Source organism: Lampetra planeri, chromosome 54 (genome assembly GCF_965212315.1).
Source record: "Lampetra planeri chromosome 54, kcLamPlan1.2.h2, whole genome shotgun sequence".
NCBI lineage: Eukaryota > Metazoa > Chordata > Hyperoartia > Petromyzontiformes > Petromyzontidae > Lampetra > Lampetra planeri.
This window is the reverse complement of record NC_136160.1, coordinates 1833086-1857831: the sequence shown is the minus strand read 5'-3', so window position 1 is coordinate 1857831 and position 24746 is coordinate 1833086. Positions and strand designations below refer to the sequence as shown.

The 24746-nt window shown below is 45.5% G+C and overlaps 1 protein-coding gene across 3 annotated transcripts; it reads right to left on the bottom strand.

Moving 5' to 3' along the window:
- Positions 1 to 1972: 1972 nt before the first annotated feature.
- PTGR3 (prostaglandin reductase 3) lies at positions 1973 to 15026 on the bottom strand. 3 transcript variants are annotated; one of them, XM_078617471.1, is made up of 5 exons: positions 14897 to 15026; positions 11354 to 11716; positions 9995 to 10220; positions 8945 to 9214; positions 1973 to 4857 (listed from the first exon to the last, which is right to left on the bottom strand). In XM_078617471.1, the coding sequence occupies exons 2-5, from the start codon at positions 11599 to 11601 to the stop codon at positions 4405 to 4407; spliced, it is 1197 nt and encodes a 398-aa protein (XP_078473597.1). In that variant the 5' UTR covers positions 11602 to 11716; positions 14897 to 15026; the 3' UTR covers positions 1973 to 4404. The 3 variants fall into 3 exon arrangements, with proteins under 3 accessions (XP_078473597.1, XP_078473598.1, XP_078473599.1); XM_078617472.1 differs by having other exon boundaries at positions 14920 to 15023; XM_078617473.1 differs by lacking the exon at positions 14897 to 15026 and adding an exon at positions 13992 to 14878.
- Positions 15027 to 24746: the final 9720 nt, after the last annotated feature.

Sequence of the window (24746 nt, the reverse complement as noted above, 5' to 3'; positions counted from 1 at the left end):
CCAGTTTCCATCCCGAACTGTCGTTTCAAGTGAAGTTCTTAGCCCGTTCACAAGTACCCTGCACTCTGTTGAAGGCCAAAGCTTTACACAGTGTGAGTGGATCTTAGACTTGCAGTACCAGGAGTTGTCGACACAAACAGTGATTTCCCATTAAAACGCAACGAAAAGACACAGCTCCACGCTTGCAGCCCCACTGCTAAGCTGTGTGTGTTCGGGCTTGATCCACACAGATTAAACGCTTTGTTAATGGAAAATGACTGCCGTTATAAATGCAATTTTGGCACGCGTGGCGTTACTCCGATACGTTGTTAAAATGTTAATGCATATACACACCACCTGGGTGGCATAATGACACTTCACCCAGTACCTTTAGGATTCTCATTAACGAAGCGTCAAATACATCGGATAGCCCAGGCGACAGCAAATAAAGATATCTCCAAAGGCATTAATATTTTTTTCTGCCTGAGTCTCACTCGAAATGTTAAAGAGCAGCAATAATTTGCAAGAGCAGTCCTGGAAATGAAAATAATAAACGAAGATGTAAAACACCTCTCTTGGATTTGGGTCAGAGGGGAGAGTCCAGAAGAAAGGCGATGCTGTGAGCATGTGAGCATAAACACCAACAGCATCGCTGCTTGCATCTATCATGGCGAGATGTCCACTTGCTCAGAATCAGAATATTTGTTTAGAACGCAGGAGGAGGAATCCGATGATCTATGAAGCTCATTTTTCACGGATGTCCGGTATGGCCACGGGGGTCAGCAAGTTACGACAGCGAACAATACAAAAGCAACTTTAGCAGTGTAGAATGGAGAGAATGATAAGCAAGCGACTAAATAAAAAAACGTGAAAATTATTTTAAAAAAATTTCTGAGAATATTCGTCAGATTGCGCTGGTTACCTGCCACCGAAAATGAGAAAGTTTGAACAAATATATCAATCCAAATTAACCTTTAAGAATTTGGGCACTCAGTTATATTGGTAGTTAAGAAAAATCGCTAACAATTTTCACGAATAAAATTACAACCAAGTCACCTGGAATGTGCCCGATCTAGTCGGATATCGGAAGCTAAGCAGGCCTGAGCCTGGATAATGGTTCGATGGGCGACCATGCAAACAAAGCTACGTGGTGGGTGAGCATAGGACAGTGCAACAACAAAACATTCTTGTTGTTCTGTACTTATATGCTCCCTGTATTCATCCTGCACTTGCCAGCGTGAAGTATGGTGAAATAACCCCCATGGTATGGAGGATGCCCCATCCAGCAGTGGAATAACAATGTCCGTACAAATATCACGTCTGCCCCTTTCCGCTTTGAAAATTACCATCAACTCTAATGCGGAAAATGTAATCTTGCATAATAACACTTCACCGAGCAGCGTTATGAGACCACCCTTGCAAATGAGTTTTCGCAATATTGTCATGGGGTTTTCACGGAGTTCTAAATTAAGAATTTGGGCGAGAGTCACGCAGCTATTAATAACATGGAATAGGGCTCTTCTTTTGGCATAATGGGGCCACGCACAGATGTAAATATTTTAATTTGGGCTTGAGTTCACCAGGAAGCACGGTGCAGAGCACCCTGTGACAATGCTAACAACCCGAACGGGAACTTCATCGCCCACCCCAACAGAAGAACATCTCCCATTTCAACTCACCCCACCAACTGCACTGAGCCACATCAGAACATCGCACGGCCGATGTGGCCATCTCCCACTCCACCCGTGGCCAGTGACGACTATAGTCCGCAGTGCGACGGCGGTGTTGGGGTGGCCAACGCCACGCACGCCCCGGGCTGCTCGTCGTCTACGCAGCGATGAGGCTCGGGAAAAAAAAAAACAAATACCACGGACTACACCACTTTGCAAATCCATTACATCTCACCAAAAGTTTCAATAGGCTCTCGTTCATTTATTGGCGAGCACGAATGTGGACATTTAAAAAAGGTAAATCAAACAATGCGGAGACCACGTTTCTTTGTCAAGTTTTATTTTTAACGTTTTATTCAGTAAGTTTGTTAATTTTGAAACTACTTTTTCAAATAGCGTTTTTTTTAAATTTCCTAATTCTGTACACAATTTGGGATCTCCAGTTTTACTCTAAACCAGCTCTAACCTTGCAAGAGGCTTCTGTGGCCCCATTCACATTATATTTGTCACCCTTTTGTGGCATTTTGGCGTTGGCTGAATTCCCCACAGCCACCGAGGGACGTACTTTCTGATGTCGGCACGCGAAATCCCGTGGACGGAACGAGCTAAACCAATCAGACTACGTCTCACACACACAAAAAAACGCATTTATAATTATGCAAATGATAACGTGCCCAATATTTTAGACATAAATGATGCTTGACTTGAGCCAGGCTCAAGTCTTATTTGAAAGCCGGGCGAAAGAGGTGGGGGCCTTTAAATGTCTCTGAAAAGTTGGTGTCGATCGAACGCAGCTACTAGTCCTGCTGCGCACATCTGGGTTGGCGTTTATAGTGTGCAGGAGTAACTTGTGCTGCCCTTCCAGCGAGCTGCAGAATAGTAGCGCAAAGGCAGCTGAGCGCCACTTAAAAACAATAATGACGATGTTGGACATAACGACGATGGTGGTTCTATCAGCATCAACAGCAATTTGCAAAATAATCCTTAATTTCCATAACTCTCCTCCAAAAATTGGACTGATGGCCAAATTACCGACATGAATAGAACACCTGGTCCCTTATCTAATTACTACAACTTTTATTTTTGACATTTACATACCATGAGGTCTTGAATTCTTTCCTAGGCGATGCCAACAGGGGCGTTGGCCCTCTCGTGAGTGAACTAAGAATGTGTTCGTCTCTTGCGAGCTTATCCTGTCGGTGTGGTTCCCAATTACAGACCATCTTCTTTTCTTTTTAAATCCTTTATATTAAGTTCGCTTGCTTGCTTGCGCACTTACGACCGTGCAAATCTTTCGGTCGTTGTTTAACCCACTTCCCATGATCCAATCGAGCTGACATTTTGCACACAGACTCGTTGTGCGTGACAATTTATTTTCGTGAAAAATGTTTTCCAAAATTTTCCACTTTTTAGGAATTTTTTTTTTCATATTTAATTTAAAATACCAATGTGATAAAAATGAAACTCTTACTCAAGAAAAACAGAAATGAATAATAAAATAAAACCGATGCCACGCATATAAAGGATTTATAGTGAAAAACTTTGTTTTTACGGGTTAATTTTTTTAGACATTGCATCCCAATGTTTCGCGCGCGTTTGTGGGTGTGCATTCAAAAAGCAGGTGTCAAACACGCTTTAGCAAATAACTCTTCAAACATTATATCACAACGCTTATTCACCCTTATCTAGTTAATTGTATACACGCTGGTAATTGCGTTCGGCTTGCAATCACTGGCAGACCCTGGCTAAATCAAACAGTAGGCAAGTTTGACATTAAGACACAGGCAATTACATACTGAGTAATGAGCCAATTACCATCACGGCATGCTTGGCATACACAGTTAAAACATCTTCTGCAGCTGTATTGTTAGTTTTGTCGGCTAGTAGTCGGTGTTCACTCCACTACATTGAGTTGAGTTCGATTCCTGTAGCCGAATCATTAAGTAATCTCTGCAAATAATTGGCCATAACAGCACAGCAATCACATCGGACCAACCTAGATATCCATTTTGTTGCATCACGTCCGTCAATTCTCCAGCACGCACTCCAAGCCCTCCTAGATGATCACGTTATAACACATAACTCGCACACACAGCCATAACTCTCCACCACCAACCACCCACAATACCCACTTACGCTCGCGCTCATCACACATCTGGTCATGCTCACATCCACACACAACATTCTCAAGCATCTAGAACCTCTAACTCTGCACCATCGACCTCCTCCTTCACCACTTGCCCACCTCACATTGTGTTCTTACTGAGGTCCGCCGATGCTAGGGGCGCCCGCTAACACACCATCCGTCAAAGCTTACTTTGCCAAAAACTCTGAAGCCCTCCCGAGTTCCAGTCAGAACCAACCTAAGCTACAGCTTGGTGAAGGTAAAGTTGTAGCCCTGCAAAGACTTGCCCACACCACTGCTGGCAGACAGTACTTCTCTAGAGGGTACTTAGACGTTGTAGCCCTGCAAAGACTTACTTAAAGTTGTAGCCCTGTAAAGACTTGCCCACACCACTGCTGGCAGACAGTACTTCTCTAGAGGGTACTTAGACGTTGTAGCCCTGCAAAGACTTACTTAAAGTTGTAGCCCTGTAAAGACTTGCCCACACCGCTGCTGGCAGACAGTACTTCTCTAGAGGGTACTTAGACGTACTGTTTCACGTCTTGCAAAGTCCTGGAAGAGGCGAGGGAGAGTACCCGCACTGGACCGACCACACCGCACGCGACCCTGCCCGTCGACTAACTGCTGCCACTACAGCTTGGCCGCGGGCGAGTCCGGCAGCTCCACCACGACCTTGCCGAGGCTCCGGCGCGAGTACAGGTGCTCGACGGCGCGGTGCACGTCGCCCAGCCCGCGGAACGGCCCGCCGTCCGTGGCGGCGCCGCCGTCGACCGCCGCCAGCAGCTCGCCGCGTCGCACCATCCCCGCCAGCCGCTCCACGCCGGCCCCGTGCTCCGCCACGAAGTGCGGCAGGAAGAACCCGCGCACGCTCGCCGACTTCACCAGCAGGTGCGCCTGCACGCTCGGCAGGACCCTGGCGGATTTGGTTTTTTTGTCACCGCCGGCGCTGCCCGCTTCTGCCCGGTAGCCCTCGATGTAGCCGATGATTATGAGGCGGCCGCACACCGCCAGGCTGTTGACGGCCGTCTCGAACGTGTCGCCGCCCACCGATTCGTACACCACGTTCACGCCCTTGGGGCACTCCTGGGGATGGGAGAAACGGTAACACACGTCGCACTGAAGGTAACAAGCGACAGTAGGGTGCCACGGTGGCTAGGAGATGTTAACGACCTCGCCTGGTATGCAGGCGGTCATGGATTGGATCCCGACCCTGACGCCTGCTGCTGTATATTTGGAGTTTGCATGTCTCTCTCCCCGTGGTTGCTTGGATTTTTCTCCAGATCCTCATTTAGAATCAACGTGCGTATAAGAGTATTTGGCTCCGATAAATTCCCACATGATAAGCCACTTCATTTAGTAATAATTTGTGGCCAGGTCGCTTCTGAAAAAGAGCTGTATAGCTCAGCGGGCCTTACCTGGTAAAATAAACACGTTCCTTCGGAGTGGGCAGGTAGGAACTTGGTTGGACAGCGCATTCGTGCACGACAGAAAGCTCGCGGTCACGTGACGCACTTCAACCAATCCGGGAGCGTACATGTTTGGGAGGGGCTATGCACGACAGACAAATACTCCCTGGTGGGCAGTGTGGTACTGTTGTTCCTACCTGTAAAAATTGTTTAGACAGCACCCAAAATGTCACTTATTTCGCCAATGGTGGTGGTGCACCGACGTGTGTGATTTGGCACGAGGGTTTTCGTGATTTGGCAACACTGTGATATAGAGCACGATGATAACAATGGTCAAAAAAAAAAAAACATTTTTTTCTGGCCTGGACTTTTGCAGCTGTTCTAGACTAATTTCAGGGTGCTGATTCCAAATCTGATCTCAGATTTGCTCTATCACATCTCATTTTATGCTATCGGCATACCCCATTTTCATTGATTTTACCCAAAATTAACTCTGTCACTTATGATTGCAAGTTGTTGCGAGTCAGTGACTGCTTTAGTGTTAAAATATGGTGCTGTATTTTTAGGAGAGTGTGTTTATAATATAATTTTATGTAGATATCCACATTTATTTAATATTTTTCTTCTGCAGTTTTTATTGGAAATGCAATATTTGATATCTCAAAAAACCTGATGCCAGATTTGGAATCAGCACCCCAAAATTACATTAAAACCCTTGGAATACCTTATGCCAGAAAAAGTGTGTTGACCAGTGTAATCGGACTGTCCGTTTTGCAAAATATCATATCTCGGCTTGTATTGTACATTACGAAATAGTTATTAACCATTAAATGAGTACTTTCCAAAAAAAGGTGTTTGTAGTAATTTATGGCGTGGTAGTTGTAAGACGAGATTATATTTGAGATGCACGTAATTATATAATTATTCGTGTAATAGAAAGCGTGTGCGCCGTGTACGTTACAGGCTGTAAAGTTGACATTATTGAAAGATTTATGCCACGTTGAGTATTCTGCTGTTAGAGAGCTTTCAAGTAACCATTATTCATACTGGAAGTATGGCAATGGGAAGAAAAAAACAATTACGTAAAAATGTCAAATACAATTAAAACAGTGCGGGGGAAAGCGATGCAGCAATGATTGTCTGCTAAATAATTGCTTCGTATCCTGAAAAAACACATCGTAGCAAAATGGCAACCACCTCAATCCGGGCCCTCCAGGAAAATGATAGTGAGACTATCCTGGGTAAAAAATTAACCCGTAAAAACTAAGTTTTTCACTATAAATCCTTTATATGCGTGGCATCGGTTTTATTTTATTATTCATTTTTGTTTATCTTGAGTAAGAGTTTCATTTTTATCACATTGGTATTTTAAATTAAATATGAAAAAAAAAAAATTCCTAAAAAGTGGAAAATTTTTGAAAATGTTTTCACGAAAATAAATTGTCACGCACAACGAGTCTGTGTGCAAAATGTCAGCTCGATTGGATCACGGGAAGTGGGTTAAAAAACGACCGAAAGATTTGCACGGTCGTAAGCGCGCAAGCAAGCAAGTGAACTTAATATAAAGGATTTCAAAAAGAAAGGAAGCATGACATATTTACATGTGCAGCCATTTGTCAATTCACTGCTAGATGATGATGGGGCTAGTTTGACCATACTTCACCACGCTGGTCAGTGCTAGTTGTGAAGGCAGCAAGCATAGACATGGTGGTACAGTACAGGGTGGTCCATGTCTTGTGACCCCCTCCAATTAATTTACTTCATATTTTTTTTCATTTACATATTCATTTACAACTTCATTTACATATTTATTTACATATTTATTTACAACTTCATTTACATATTTATTTACAACTTTATTTACATATTAGTTTACGATAATAGGGAGTTTCCACTTTTTTCTGGCAACAAAACAAATGTTAAGATGTTAAAACACCACACTGAAACCTTTTTACAAGGAATTATGCCTGCATTAACCACAATGCTTGTGGTCAGAATGCAAACAAAAACATGCTCTGATAATGTATGCATTGTCCTTGAAACTGATTGGCCCACACCAGAGACAGCTTTCTTTTGAGCCTCGTCTCAAACGGTGTTAGACCAGAGGACGCCTTTTGGCTGTCTCTGGTGTGGACCAATCAGTTTCAAGGACAATGCATATATTATCAGAGTGTGTTTTTTGTATTCTGACCACAAGCATTGTGGTTAATGCAGACATGAATCCTTGTAAAAGGTTTCAGTTTGGTGTTTTAACATCTTAACACAACTGTTTTGTTGCCAGAAAAAATAAGGGGTAAAACATATGATCATATTTTGGCACTGGGAAATGATGTAGATATTCATTTATGTTTTAAATTAATCTTACTTGAGTAAAGTATATACATGTTACAGAATTAAATTTGGGCCACAAGACATCTGGACTACCCTGAACAGTAAAATTTTAGATTACGCTGCACTGTCCTCTGTTGATGTGTTTTTTTGTGAGCACTGCCCGCACATTCGCGTGGGATACACGGCTGTGGTGGAGGGTGGGTGGAGGGGTGAGAGGCGTGACGTCAATATGCACGAACCCTTCTCAGCGTTGTGCAATGTGGGTGACGTCATCACACAGCTGGGCATTGATGATGTCACCCCCACGCACTTCCCTGCAGCCAACCAAATTTGTTTTGAGAATACCAATCGTGGAAAAAACCGAAGAGTATATACCAATCGTGGTCGAGTGGTGGCACTGTGGTTAGTGTATTGCACTATGAGCCTTTTGACCTTGGTTCAATTTCCGGCCATGGTTAACATCAGCAGGAAGTGACATCAGAAACCTGTCCTGGCTACCTCCAAACTCGCCAACCGGTGCTGACCAAAACTCGCCAATCCGCACTGACCATGGTGGTTAAGTATGGTCAAAACTTTTCTTTGGGAAACCATCACCCATTGGAGTCTTGAGAATGGGTGATATGTATTTTAATTATCAGAATTATGAGCAGAAATGCAATATAAATGTTCCCTTTGTTTCACCCCGAATCATCCTTTACATATGAGATTGATAACATCTCAGCTGACATTATTTAAACATTTTAAAATCGACATAATTTACAAAGGAAAGCAGTTCACCAAAAACATGAATGCCACGCACCTACAGTGCATACATTGTTTTACTATTCAGTGTTAGTAGTCAAGACATACATCAAATGCATACGGCGTCACCGTCTTTTAAACTGGGATAATTATCCATTTAAGATCTCACCTGCAAGGGCTTTGAAGAGCACACAGAATTCATTAAGTGAAGAGCTGTAATTGTACGTTCATTTTTAATGACGTGGGAATAGGCATACGCAATCGCTCAGATTCCTGGTGTTGTCACTAATGTACACCTTCTGCAGCTTAATGTCCGTGTGTGTGTGAAGCGGCGGTGTCGTAATCAGTGCGCTGCGCTACAAACCTAGCGACCCAAGTTCGATTGCTGCTCGTGGCCAACACCGGTGACGATTATTTAAACCGGTCCTGGGCCTCCCCTATGCAGACTCAGCCTCAAATGTGTACCTCGCACGAAGTGCCTAGCGCGACGTTTAAAACATAGCCACGTGGGAGACAAAGGCGGCCGAGCGTTCCAGACGGCCGCAGAAGCGTGTCTGAAGGGACGTGCGACCACGCGGCGGCCGTCTGTCGTTTTCGATGGTCAGCCGAAAGGCCAGAACGTCGAAAAATCTCCACGCAGCCCAAGATGCGTGGGGACCCGCATTCCACGCCCCGTCGAAAACCCCTCGCACCTCCTTGAGCACTTTGGCGAGGCTCTCCTTGCGCACGTTGATGGGCCGGTGGCACCCGAGCGTGGCGAGGAAGGCGGCCTTCTCGTCGGATGAGCACGTGCCGAGCACGCGGCACCCGGCGCGTGCCGCCAGCTGCACGGCGAACTGGCCCGTGCCGCCGGCCGCGGCCGTCACCAGCACCGACTCGCCGGCGCGCAGCTCCGCGGAACGCTCCAGGCTGAGCAGCGCGGTGAGGGCGCTCACCGGCAGCGTCAGGTACTCGGCCTTCAGCTGGTGACAGGAGCCATTCAGAGAGTTGGGGGGGGGGTTATGGGGACATGGTCTGGGTCGTGTTGAGATTGCTTGGCGGCGCCTTCGAGGTGAAACGCGACGAAAGTTGTGTTGACGTAGTGTCTGCATTTGTGGGCATTGGGGGAGTGGTGCAGCAAGTATTAAAAATAATTATTTGGCCACTTTGTTCCACGATAATTGATCTGTGGTATGCAATCCCCTTGAGTTCCACATGACATTTCTAGGCGGTGAGACAAATGACAAAGGGATATATATTATAATTTCATTAATTATTTGCAATGGTGATCGTGGCTTTTCTGCGTAACGGTTTGCCAAGCAGGTACAGCCACAGGATTATGTGATTTGCGCAACTGATACGGGCCAGCTAATGTGCCAAGTCAAAAATATTCACCTCCAGTACCCGATTAGTGCGCCGTCGATACTGGCAGTGAAGGATACAAATCGCTTGCAGGCCATTTTGAAGCTGTAGGCCTCATGTGCCCGTGTGCTGAATTATAGTCGCGGGCTGGATGTGGCCCATGGGCCATAAGTTCCCCACCACTGAATTCTAATAACATAGTCGAGCACAACACCGCATATCCAACATTCGGTGGAATAAACTACAGGCGGATATGCGAAACGGCTGCGCGCGTAAATATCTGTAGAAATGACAGCTACACCACGCACAAGCACTGTACTGGGTGTGGGCAGTTAATCGGCCACTGCAGATAAGCGACGGTCGGATGTCGCGACGTCGCACTGCGCACGCGATCGACGCACCTCCGGCAGCGGGAAGATGCTTGCGGCCGGGACGACCTTGTACTCGGCGAAGGCCCCCTCGGCGGCGTAGGCGACGGGCTGCCCCAGCGAGAAGCGTGCGCTCGCCGCCAGCCCTCGCGCCACCACCGTGCCCACTGCCTCCAGCCCCGCGTCGAACGGCGGGCGCACGCGCGGGTTGTAGCGCCCCGCAGAGAAGTTGATGTCCGACGCGTTGATGCCCACAAACCTGCGCGAAGGATCGGTAACCGCAATGCCGCTACCAACCCGGCAACCAGGTTCTCGCACCCGTCCTTCCATCAACCCGCACTGGCTGGCCAGCATGGCGCGGTCTAGTGAAAAAACTCCCATGACTCAAATAGAATCGAGACACCTTCATCCGGCAGTGTATTGAAAAAAGGCTGTACGTTATTGTTTTTTATATTACATCGTACTGTATAAATGGTGGGTAGCAGGAGACTTTATGTGTTTAGTTTGTTGTCCTTTCCCCGCACCTCCGATTAGCACGGTTGGATACATACGGTGTGAAAGAAGTTCAGCATACATACATACATATAACGAAGTGGAGCAAAAGCCATTGTTGAACTGTCTTATTGTGCTCCCACCTCTATGCTCGCCGCCTTCACAAACCAACACCATAGAGGTTTCAGGTTTAAAATGTGAGAATCCCAGCTGCTGCACTGTATTTGGAAACTGGATATGCATAATTGGTAGGGGTGCACATCTGTAATCCAGTGCCTTAGAGGTGCAGATTACACAGACTTGATCAACTACACCTGGGTCTCTGGGCAATTATTTAGGATTATGAACATGAGCCAATACCAGAAATAATTGGTACTGTATATAGGATGGGGTTGGAGCGGTGGTGCAGTGGTTACAGCATTGCTCAACAAACCCAACGCTATGAGTTTGATTCCTGGCCATGGTTAAAGTCAGTAGCGAGTGATATCTGAGCAGGTTACTGGTTCTCCCCTGACCTTTACCAACCCGCACAGACCAGTTTGGTGAAGTAAGGATGTTGACCTCCCATGCCACGTCAGTCACGGCTGTTATATGACCATACTTCACGCTGTCAGCGCTGCCTTGTGGAGGCGGCAAGTATAGAGGTGAGACCTCAATAGGGCAATGCCTCGTATGTACGTATGTTGAATTTCTTTCGCGCCGTACATAGCCAACCGTGCTAATCGGAGATGCGGGGAAGGACAACTTCAACTGCTTCTTGCGTTTAGTGTTGTTGTCCTTTCCCCGCATTTCCGAGTAGCACGGTTGGCTACGTACGGTGGTGCGAAAGAAGTTCAACGTGCACACGTACGTGCGTACGAACAAAACGAGGCGCTGGCGGTGACGTTGGCCCACCATTACCTGTTGCGCACCAGCACCTGGTCGCTGTCCGGGCTCGGCACGGGCGCCTCCTGCAGCTGAACGGCTTCGCGGAAGTCGGTGCTGAGCGCCGTCACCACGAGCTTGGAGTGCGAGCGCGGAAGCGGCCGTCCGCCCTCCACGAAGTGCTGCGTGTACGACATGTCGATGATGCCGCGAGATGGAAGGCGCAGGAGGCGTCGCGGCGGCAGCAGCAGCGTCACCAGCCGGGGAGCGCCAGGTCCAAGCATCGCGCGCGGTCCGCTCTGGGGTCCGAGGGCTCAAAGTCCCACGCCACGCTCTTCTCGTGTTTGCCTTTTGGCAAGTTGGGAAATCCTTCAGTGCTCCGGGGCTTGAACCTGTGGACTGTGGTACGCACAGAATCGCAATGGGTAACCAGTGTTCGCTCTGCTCATTTCATCAGTGCTGGAGATATTTGTCGTCAAGTGTTTTTATATGTTTATTTCAGTCGGCGATTGACTGTGCGGGGACGAAAACCATCAAGCGTGGCAATGCCTACCACTAACACTGAACACAACAGCGTTCCTGACTTTGAGGAGTCAGAACGTACGAATGAGGATGTGGACTACTAATACAAATATAATATAATACAAATCAGTAACGTAATCAAGTAACATCATAAGAGGCTGCAGTGGACTGCATGGGAATTGATACGATACGTACAGTGTATTAAATGATTTACGGAATGCATTAATTGGCTGACCTGATAATATTGACATGATAAAGAGTGGACTAATATTTGACTGCTTTAGTCGACTAGACTAGGAGTAACACTAAAACGGCATCCTTTTGACTTTAAAGACTTTACACTAAAATTCCACCCTATAGGCGAGGGTTGGTGGAACACGCGTGTGTTTAACCATCCAAACCCGCTGGGCTCACGAGGTGGCCGGAAGATGTCAGCAGAGAAAACGGTAAATTGTTGAAACCTTCGTGTCATCCACTTAAAGCAGTGGTCCTTCACCTGGGGTGCACGCATCCCCTGGGAGTGCGAGATGCCCTTTCTGGGAGTAGCTGAGACACGGCCAGATTTTTTTAGAAGGTAAATCATCGAAAACACAAATTAAGCAAGGGCACGTAAGGTACAACTTTGTTTCATCAAACCCTATCATGAGGTTTCCCTGTATAAAGGTTATTGGTAGTAGTCGTACTATACTCTGTGGAGAGCGGTGGGGTAGCGGTTAGCACACTGCGCTACGAACCCGGCGACCCGAGTTCGATTCCCGCTCACGGTGACGATTAGCTGAACCTGTACTGGGCTTCCCTAGGTCGACTCAGCCTCAAATGAGTACCTGGTGTGGTGTGTAAACATCGCCACTGGGGAGACAAAGGCGGCCGGGCGTGGTGCTGGCCACACACCCCCTCGTGTGCCGTGCCGGCCTTCATAGGGGCTCGTTAACAGGACTTGCCCCTACAGTCTGTGCAGGCTATACGGGGGATCTTTGCCTTTGTGTTCTACTCCCCATGTGCGTTGTATTACCCATTTGAACATTTCGACACCATCACGAATAATGTCTTCATTATGAGCCATGGTCAATCCACTACTGGATGTAAAATAATCCATGAAAATAATCCACCCGGCAGCGTACGTTCTCCAACAAGCGTGAGGATTATACAGCCATTGTTATCACAGCAACATAGTGCTGTGGTGGTTTAAATAACAATCTACTACCCTTTGTTGTCAATCCACTGCTGGATGATGACAGGCCTTCCCCACGCTGTGTCGGTCATGCCAGGGGAGGGGTGGGGGTGTGAGTTTGACCATACTTCACCACGCTGGTCCGTTGCGGGTTGAAGCCGAGGATATATTCAGGGTGCTTCGAAAACATGTTTTCACACTTAATATGGGACTATCGTTTTTAATGGAAAAAGAACGGATAATACGCTGTAACAGGATAACAAATGTAATGTTAATAGCTTCAAAAAGTACGAGTCTCCACTTGTTCGCCACCATTGTCAACGCATTACCTGGAATCTTCTCCAGGTGGGAGTGTGGCAAATTATAGCGCCCTGTGTGTTTATATATACACACGATATGCTCTACATACTGAAAGGTCACAACCATTGATTCTCCTCCAACTTAGCCGATGACGCCTGCCCAATGTACGGTGGTCAACTACCCAGACTCCTCGGTGGTCAACTACCCAGACTCCTCGGTGGTCAACTACCCAGACTCCTCGGTGGTCAACTACCCAGACTCCTCGGTGGTCAACTACCCAGACTCCTCGGTGGTCAACTACCCAGAATCCTCGGTGGTCAACTACCCAGACTCCTCGGTGGTCAACTACCCAGAATCCTCGGTGGTCAACTACCCAGACTCCTCGGTGGTCAACTACCCAGACTCCTCGGTGGTCAACTACCCAGACTCCTCGGTGGTCAACTACCCAGACTCCTCGGTGGTCAACTACCCAGAATCCTCGGTGGTCAACTACCCAGAATCCTCGGTGGTCAACTACCCAGACTCCTCGGTGGTCAACTACCCAGAATCCTCGGTGGTCAACTACCCAGAATCCTCGGTGGTCAACTACCCAGACTCCTCGGTGGTCAACTACCCAGACTCCTCGGTGGTCAACTACCTAGACTGCGCTTCCACAGGCCACCGATGATGACCTGAACTTACCCGATGACCTCACACGATGACCTCACCCGATGACCTTAGCCAATGACCTCACCCGATGACCTCACCCGATGACTTCTCAATTTACAAACCGCGGGGGGTAGTACATTTTCCCCACGCTTTTGAGCCGACATCGCACCAGGTACTCATTTGAGGCTGAGTCGACCACACACACTACACACACACCGCACACACACACACACCACACACTGCACACACACACTGCACACACACACACTGCGCACACACTACACACACTACAGACCAAACACATACACACCGCACACACACACTACAGTACACACACTACACACACACCACACGCACTACACACACACTACACACACACTACGCACACACACTACACACCAAATACACACACCGCACACACACACACTACACACACACTACACACTCCACACACTACACACGCACACTACAGTACACACACATACACTACACACACACTACACACACACCGCACACACACACCACACACACACTACACTACACACACGCAGTAAACACACTATACACACACACTACACACACCACACACACCGAACACCCTGCACACACACTACACACTGCACACACACACTGCACACACACAGTACACACACTACACACCACACACACCACACTACACACACACACCACACACACTACACTACACACTCCACACACACCACACAGACTAAACACACACACCACACTACACACACACACTGCACACACTACACACACACTGCAAACACACACTACACACTCTACACACACACTACACACACCACACACACTACACAAACTACACACACACTACAGCACACACTACACACTACACACACCACACACACTACACACGCAGGCTTCGTGCTGTAGACACAGTCGGTGGTAGTACACTGTACCGCGTTGCTGCGACGTAGATTACCGCAAAGCCCTGGGCCGCGTGTCCCTGCCACCCTCCCACACAGCTCACACGTGTCACATTCCTTCCCGCAGGTGGCAGTGTCGGGCTTGATTGCGATCGTGGGGAGCTGTGATGTCCACCCCCCACTCCTGGGGCATGCAGCATGCAAGGGGAGCACCCCCACAAAGTCCCCCTGGTGGCCAAAGCTACGAGTTTGGCTTGCATCCCACTGGGATTTTTGCACACAGCGTTGGTGTACGGTGATTTTTAAATCCTTTATATTAAGTTCACTTGCTTGCTTGCTTGCACGCTTACGACCGTGCAAATCTTTCGGTCGTTTTTAACCCACTTCCCGTGATCCAATCGAGCTGACATTTTGCACACAGACTCGTTGTGCGTGACAATTTATATTCGTGAAATGTTTTTTCCAAAATTTTACACTTTTTAGGAAAAAATAAATTAGATTTAATTACCAATTGCTTAATGGTGGCAGGCAATCATCTGACCCATAGGTGGCAGCCATCTCAAGCCAGAGGACGAGAGGACTCTAGCCGCCACGCATATAAAGGATTTATAGTGAAAAACTTAGTTTTTACGGGTTAATTTTTTTTTCTGCAATGTTTTGCTGTCTTTTCTTGTATTTCTGTTTGCACTTAGTCACATATTCACTTTAAGATGTTTTTTGTTCATGTTTTTTGTTTGTTGCGGTTGCACCCGATTCAAGAGCCGAATGGCTCACAGGGCTATACCTAATAAATGAACTTGAAGTTGTGGGGGCCTCCACCCCCCCCACCCCTTGACAAGCAACATCAGTGTAAAAGAACAACAACTCATTTAAAACGCGGTTTACATAAAAACATTTTTTTAAATGAAAATGCTTTCCATTTAGTCGAGGTTGCGTTGTTTGCGAAGACGGATTGTGCCCCTCCCACACCCCACACCGCGCCTCCCTACAGCGTTAAATGTTCGAGACCGTGAGGACGATGCGATCCCGTGAAGAGAGGAGAATAGCCGCGGGGTGGTGCGACGGGGCGGGGAGACAAATCACAAAGTTGGGGGGGGGCTCACAAAGTTGGGGGGGGGCACGAAGTTTGGGGGGGGGGCAACCGGGGCCCCACCCTGACTGATTGCCGCACCACCATCACCACCCAACCCACCCAAATCTCTGATGTGACAATGCAAAGTTCCTATGTCACTGGGGTATGCGCAGCGGTGCGCTGCGAACCTGGCCACCCCGAGTTCGATTCCCGCTCACCGGTGACGATCACTTCCGCACCGTTGTGCTGGGCCTCCCCTAGGTAGACTCGGCCTCAATTGGTTTACCTGGTGCGGTGTGGAGTAAACATCGGCCAACTGGGAGACGATGGTGGCTAGGGCGTTAGACATTGATGATCAATGAAATATTGATCTGTACGCATTTTGAAATGTCAGCTAAAAAATTGCGTCGGTTAACAAAAAATGTGAGAAGCATTACGTCGGTCCGATTTACGACCCACGTTTGCGACGCTTATAGAACGTTGCCGTGGTTCGATTTAAGACGCAGAAACTTCATTTGCGACGCATCTTCCCACTTGACTCCTCTAACACATTTGAACAGTGATGTTTCTAATGTGAAACGGAATCGAAAGTCAGTGAGTATTTTTTTTCTTTTTCTTCAAAAGGTCAAGTCACCTTAGCATCAGAATGTAATTAAAAAATTTCATTTTTAAAATTGCTTTGTGTAGATTTTCGTAAAAAATTGTATATTCAGTCCTGTACTGTGCACTTAACACTCTTGCCCTCTGAGTTTATAGCACGGAGGGACTGTTTTCTAACATGAATAGTGGTGATTATTTCATATATATATTTTACTATATCCCATATTTCTAACCTTTTTTGTGTGAAAATTTAGGTTTCTAGCCCGTGTTCGGCAACGTAGCCAGCACGCTTTTGGAGTCACCGACAACACGAGCCAAGGACAAACACCGCAGACACAATGGGCATCTTCCTCCCTTCTGGCGTGTTTAGTCAACGCACATTATTACACGTGACGGACCACGCGTGTTGTACCAAAGGGTGGCACAGTCGGGTTTTTTTACAATCGGGTTTAATTGTCTTTTTATATTAAACCCGATCATCTGAGATTGGGAGAAATCCGGTTTAATTGATTCTAATTGCAGAACCGCACTTCGACAACTTCTCAACGATGGGCTTCATCCATTCCAAGCGAAGGAACTCACTGGCGCCCACGATTGTGGAGGAGAAGCTCCTCGTGTTCATCAAGACCAACCTGCCCGCCGCATTCTACGACTACCCCGTGCCCGATGGCCCCGAGTACGATAGCAGCACCGATGAGGAAGCAGCCTAAGCCTTGGATCAGAGTTTCGTATTCATTAAACCAGGTTTTAATTCCCCGAAATCGGGTTTAATTGTATTAAAGAAAAAAACCCGATGCCTGCCGCTGGAAAAATCGGGTTTTTTTCCACCCATGGTTGTACCCAGCAAAGCCATCAAGATTCTGGCCCAGGACAAAGATGGCTAATGCTTGGATGAATGTGGTCTATCAAAAGATTTTGTAAAATTATTACATTTTTGAAGTAACAAAAATAATCATCCTGAACGTTATTGTCGATTCATTTCTTGCTTAGAGTAGTTTAGATTTTACTATCGCATATAAATCCCTTAGGTTAGGCTTCATAGGCTCTAAATGAGGCCCAAATGCCCCCAAGTCCTCTGCAGGACCGAGGAGATGTGGGCCCGAAATCTTCTAGTTAAACTAAGGATACATTTTATTGTATTTTCTGAGGGAAAATTCATTATTGTTCGATTTTAGATTCTATTTATTTCAGCAAGAAGGGCCAAAATGAGCTCGATTTCATAGGTGTTCTGCGACGGTACAGATGTTCTACAGTGCATATATTAGTGACACAAGCAACGAACAGCAGGACAAAGTTAAAGAATGTAAAAAAAAACTGCAAGGACATTTTTCTTACTTTGACAATTGACTGACGATTGGTCCTTAACACTCCTCAGCTCTCTCGTAACTTTATAATTGTTTTACTGCCTTTGCACCTTCATGGCATTTCAGTTATGACAAGCCTTAGCTTATAACATTTTCAGCATAGGTCTATCTATGATCGAGTCTCTGTAATTGCAATTCATCCACAATACGTACAAATATAACCCTTTCCTCTGGCACGAACGTGAAAAATCCAACAGAGGGCAACTCCACCCAAGTCTGGCTTCCTAAATTCTTGGTGCAGTGAATCGTAATTCATTTGTGCCCAAAATAAAGGGGGCCGTTGTTGCTATCTGGTTATTAATGCCATAGATAATTTTAGTTGCAAGACAAACACACGCAGGTCACGGGCAAGGTTTCAAGGGTTTCTGTCGGTAGCTTTCTCCCACACCAAAAGTGAAACATTCATCTGACTTATTTGGTTGCGGCGTTGCAACAAGAGTGGGACTGATGCAATCTTTCGTGTTAAGCATTCGCCAAGTGTCTCGTTATCGCAGGTGAATTGAGAAAGCTGACGTGGAAAGATGGATTCGTGTGTGGACTGCGAGGTCTCGCAATACAATACAATTTGTATTTACACAATATTTAAATGCAACCGCATCTCAATAGGCCTGCGTGCAAACATGAGCAGCATGGGTAAATTAATTATAATGTAGGAGAACAGGAAAGCTCTGAGCTTGGAGTTGATTCAGCAATATGGATGGCTATAGGATGGAGTGCCAGAGTGAGAAATCAGAATCCTGATTTAGACTGTGGAAGAAAATCGATTAGCTATGAAGATCTTTTTCACAGCTGTCCGGCAGGAACGGGCAGAAAGTCACAACAACAATACAACAGCCGATAGTTGAGTGCAAAGTAAGCTAGTCACTAAAAGAAATCCAGTACAGAGACTGCTTTACTTACGAATGAGTTCGGTTCCAGAGTTTTGTTCGTAAGTGGATTTGTTCGTAAGTCCAACTTTACTCCTGTCGATTCCAAAAATGTTGTACGGCATGTACACTAAACACGGGGGAATGGCTTTAAAAGTTGTATCATCTTTTGTAGATGTAGATTCCACTGGTTCTTCACGATTTTCAGGTGCAGATGCCACCACCGTCATCTATTGCGGGATGCTTGAACTTACGACTCTCAATCGAAACGGGCAACTGGACATACGGACCAGGTTTGTTCGTATCTCTGTAAGTTCGTAAGTCAAATGTTCGTAAGTAGAGGCGTCCCTGTATATAAGTACAAATTGCAAAACACGGTGGCAACAGGAGAGCAGGAACGACCTCCGGCATCGTGAACATTGAAAGGGGGGCTTCAACAGAACGTCCATGGTATTGCTGAAGCATAGAGCGCCTGAATGTGGGAGGTGGAGTGGCAGTGGAGACGCCAGGGCCTTGCGAGGATGATGCTTCATCTAGCAGGCTGGGAAGCCAACGGCGGGGCCGTCTGAGAAGCTTGTCTCGGACTTTAAAGTTGTGGGCAAAACCCTCAAATCGAGTTGGTTGGTTTTCAATGCGGTGATATTCCAACAGCGACAAAACTTATAGTTCGATGTTGGTTCATATATATTGGATTATCGACACGAGAGACGGATAGAGCTAATCCAAAATCATTTTCAGCATTAAAATAAAACAAAATTCTAACTACAACATAAATACAATAATAACTCGATATACAGAGTAAGATGCGTTCCTGGAGCCTCGGATATTGAAACTTCGTATCGTGAATAACTTATAACATTAGTACTATGAGGATGTCTTCCCAGCCTTCCTAACTTACCATTTCATACCATAAACACTTCATTGCTTACCATTCATTTTGTAAACAAAGCCATTTAAAAATATAAATTAATAGTATACGTTATACTGTACAGTATTAAAATAAAAACAAACTGACCCAAGTATTCGAAAGATAGAGAAGACACATAATTTACTTTTAATTTCCATAGTCCTGTCGATCGATTAATGTTTTATTGTTTTGTCCATTTCAGTATATGTATTTATTATTTACCGTTATTTTTTAGCTTTCTATGTAAAAAAAATCCAAAGTTTGTGACACCGAAAACTTTATTTATCGAATGTACGCATGTACTGTATGTAGTTTTGATGGGGTAGTGTATTGTTTCAGAGCTTTTAAAATGGGATTTTGTGAACTAATTGCTTTGATTTGATGATAGAGGTGTTAAGTCTGAGCTTCCTGTGAACAGCCAGTGTAGTATCTCTGTAGACGAGCGAGCAGTTTAGTTTTTTTTTTATATAAGAAACCCCTATACTGGCTGCAGAACAGCAAGTGTATTGTGCGATAAATAGGCCTCTATTAGAAGAGTCTTTGAGAATAAGTGCTATTAATGCCTTGTGGAACTGTACTGTACCATTATGTATCCCGTTAATAAATAACCAAGAAGCTAAATACATACATATCTGAAGAATTACTTCATTTTACAGAATGTCATGTATAATTCACACATTGTCATGAAACATTATTTTCACCAGATCATTTAAGTCCCGGTAAATGCACATACGTTTTTTTGGGTAGGTTGCATAATTTCTCCAATTTACAAACGGCACTTTGTGTGAATTATATTTCTGTTTCTAGAGATTGCCATTGATTGTTTTCCTGATTATTTGTGTGTGTCTCTGGGCAATTATAAATTACTTTCAATGGAAATCGACCGGTAAGGTTTGTATGCATGCTCCAACGCCACGTATGCAGCTGACCTACAAGTTATACTTTAAATAACGGATTATCAGCCTTGAGAAATATATTGAAACTCTATACTGTAGTGTAAAAATAGTTCGGCTTTATATATGGTTGCCACCTGTCTGGTGTTTTTCCCCCCCAAGGTCATACTCTTTGAGGTAGTCGTCCTGGGCAATCTTCCCAGAATATTTTACATGACAAGTCCACCCTTTTTATCCCCCCCCCCCCCCCATGATATGCCCCCGTGCTTTGTACCACTCAGCTGTGTCTCAGTTGGTAGAAGTCTTGGATCCTTGAGACCATGCATCAACCTCTAGGTCAACTTCAGGACGTTTTCTCAGCTCTCACTTCTTTTGGAACTCAGTCCGAGAACTTGGCTTATAGAGGCACCAGCATTGACGAAGCTTACCACCCCTGAGGTAGGAGTAACGGAGACAAATCGTGGCAAAGAGAATATCTCAAAATACCGGAAGAGCGGAGAAGCGCATGTAAATGCGTTGTCTTGATCAAGACGAACATGTGTCATCGAGTTCATAGCCGCTGATGGTTGCATTTACAAAGCAACTGACTAACACCGGGACTATGCGTGTCCTGGGAAGACCCACAGATTTATCAGGACAGCTACCTCAAACAGAGGGCGATTCTGGGACAACCAGGACAGGTGGCAATCCTAGCCTTGACACTGTATTCGACTTAGAGGGCCCGGATTTGACAGGCCTTGATACACGCCTTCACATCAATGGCTGCTGGTCTTCGCCCCGGCTTGGCACGTGAGTCCTGATCTTGAATCCAAGATTGGTTGATAAAGCTCCAAAACAAGGGGATGCAATCAAAATCCTGCCCTGCTTGGTAAACGTGGGGGTGGTGGCAGTGGTTTGTTCACTGGAGTGAATTTGATCACTACAAATTGCCGCGGTGGCGAGATGTTAACTACCTCGTCTGGTATACAGGAGGTCGTGGGTTCGATCCCAACCTTGACACCTGCTGTATATTTGAAGTTTGTAGGTCTCCTCTCCACGTGGTCGTGTGGATTTTTCTCCGGGTTTTCCCTCCCCATCTAGAAACACGCGTTTAGAGTTATTTGGCTGTTACTAATTTCCAAATGACAAGCCACTTCGTTGAGCTATCATTCGTGGCCAGGTCGCTTCTAAAAAAGAGATATGTAGCTGCTCAGTGGGCCTTACCTGGTCAAATAAAAAAAACATGGTTTAGATTATTGTGCTGAGTAATCATACCTTGACCGTAGTGGTAAGGTATGGTAAAATAAAAACTCCCATGACTGGATATGGTACCGATAGGTCTTCAATGCGGTAATGGATTGACAAAGAGATGAAAATTATTTTGAATTCCTTGATTGTACTATTATGTCAAAGGCTACTCTATAATGTGGTAAGTTTTCCATGTTAATGGTTAAGGTAATTTACATTGTTCTGGCCTTGCCTACATTGAGGTGGGTAATAAAATACCCTTTTGTTGTTGAAGATCTCACAGACTCGTATACGTGTGTGCAGACATGCGCCTGCTTCACCGTGTGTGTTTTATATTTGTGTGTGCAGTATTTTTAGAAGCATTAAAAAAATGAGTTTTTCAAGAACCCAGAATACAGTGGGAACATCAAAAGGAGGACTGTGTGTACGCAATACTTAATAATAAAATAAAACAATAAAGGAACAAAAACAATATCCGTACTCGAAAAGTTTCCAAATATGTATTTGTACAGTGTGTCTCTATTATCAACGGATATATTATGTCCCTTGAAATATATGTCATTTGCGAAGTATTTTATTGCCTACACCAGTCCTGGGCCTCCCCTAGATCGACTCAGCCTTAAATGAGCACCTGCTACGGTGTGTAAAACGTCGGCACTGGGGAGACAAAGGTGGCTGGGCATAGTTGTGGCCACACTATCTCCTCGTGTGCAATGTCGTCCTTAATATATGCTCATCCCACAGCACTTGCCCCTAAAAGTCTGTATGGCTACAGGGGGGATCTTTATCTTTTGTTTGTACCTCGGGGCGTGTCAGATTGAGATCCCACATGCTTTAGGTATATCATGTCTTTGAAGGTTTGGAGGTGGTGCAAGTAATTCAGAAATTACTACGTCTATATAAACCCATACGTTTAATTATATACAATCTAATTAATGTCAGAGAGTCGAGTGACAAAGTCAACAAAACTTCGGTTTACTCTACCGCGCGAATTTACAGGCAGTCTGGGTGGCAACTGCCTGGATTTTAAATGTCAAGTTCTATTTTACACGCACTACCCGTAATCCTGAGCCTCAGACATGTGAGGTGATGTGGCTAAAATGTTTTTTTGTTGACAGTGAAATGTAAAGTGAAAAGTGAAGAGACCCGCACTAGATTGAGCTCTCGATGATATTTAGTCTTCAACTTTCACGACGGCCAAACGTCTCGTAGGAGGTCGTAATACTCACACTTTACCCCACCACACACTGCCCGGCCAATCAACTAACCGTGGTTGTATCCAATTGCACCGCTGGGTGGACACATGCGGAGGTAGGCGATTTAAAAAAAAACTTTACCCATTGCTTGAACTGCCGCGCCTGGAAATAGAACCGGTGCTTATGAATTGTGGCCGGTGGTGACCATTCCTACCACGGCACCATTAATCCAACTACCATGCTGCCAGGAGATCGAACCGGCAAACCTCTGGGATTGCAAGTCCAGTGTGCTAACCATGACAGTGTGGCAGTTTGTAGAGTGTGGGCTTAAATTATTGGAACCTGGGAGCAGTCTACACCAAGATGGGCCACGTTAATTTAGAAATCTCGATTGGGCTCCTATTGAGGCTCGTAAACAAAAGGCAGGGCCCTCTTGACTTCTGCCCAAGATTCTTGATTCATAATGCCCAGCCAATGCCTGTTGATATGGTGCATATGTACACCGCGCGTATGTGTGTGTGTATGGTGTATATTCGAGGCATGTGCGTGTGTGTGTGTTTAGGACATGTTATTTCTAACAAATCAAAGGACTCTGCCTTCTCAGCCTCGGGGTAAGAGAGCAACCGCTGTTGTAAAATGCGTAAGTACACAAAGCAAAGACGCACGCAGAAACGCATCTGCAGGGACACAAAGGAACACACTCTCGCTCACACACACACGCGCGCGCGGTGCACCAAAACTACACGCACGCACATGCAAAGCATTTTTTCTGCAATTTGCATACATTATGCAAATGTGTCTTATTAAACACACAAGCGCATAATTAACACCGAAGCTGGGCTCATAAATCATTTATTGTTAAGTGTGCCTATCTGATAATTCAAACGCTCATCTTTATCTTTGTTGGCATCGCAGCTGGCTCTGTTACATGGGTGACACATCTACTGGGCCATTTCATAAAAGTGGCAGATATAACGGTGGAAGTCAAGGAAACATGCAGGGCATGTGTACAGCCGATTTCTCTCGCTGAAAACAATGCATCGTAAATGTGTCCGCAACACACGAGCATACCTGGCGCGTGCAATATTGCACACACAAGCGAGCATATGCTTTGCTTGTACGTGCATTTAAGTGTGCGTGTACATTATCTTTGATTGGATGCATACATGTACTGCGTATATATAATTATATATATGCATAGACTAATATAAATTTTATATGCGATACGTACATGCACGCACACACACACACACGCACGCGTGTGTACGTGTCGAGTCTTGGTAATTGCTTATTGACATGCTGTATTTTGCTGCAGCGTCATCATTTTCCAAATATTATTTATTTTTGCACATATTAAAAAAAATCCTTTATGTATGAATTCTATTGAAATTGGAAAATATCATTGTTAAAATACGGCTTATGTCTTAGTCATGTGGTTTCACCAGTGTGGTATAAATATTGTTTTTTTTTACAAACCTATAAAATATTTTGAATTAAAACGGCACGCACGCATGCACGCATTCGGACAGTCACCGCATAGCAAACGTAGAATTAAATTACAATACAGTACACAATAATAATGGTGACATTCGGTAACTCAAAGAGTCAAAATAAATGTTACACTTAATCGTGTTCGTGCTTTCTCTTTATAATTGTACGAAACGGCGCGTGCCGTCAATCTGCGAGTGGATTGGCGGAGTCAAAGAAGGACGTCATCTATCAGCCATAAATTTATATAAGGTTACATAAAAGGTTAAT

Excerpts from the sequence above, each read along its gene's own strand:
- PTGR3 (XM_078617471.1), bottom strand. The coding sequence starts at position 11,601 with ATGCTTGGACCTGGCGCTCCCCGGCTGGTGACGCTGCTGCTGCCGCCG. Across the intron at positions 9,215-9,994 it reads GCATCTTCCCGCTGCCGGAG|CTGAAGGCCGAGTACCTGAC; the intron begins GTGCGTCGATCG and ends TCCTGTCACCAG. Across the intron at positions 4,858-8,944 it reads TCGCCAAAGTGCTCAAGGAG|GAGTGCCCCAAGGGCGTGAA; the intron begins GTGCGAGGGGTT and ends TCCCATCCCCAG.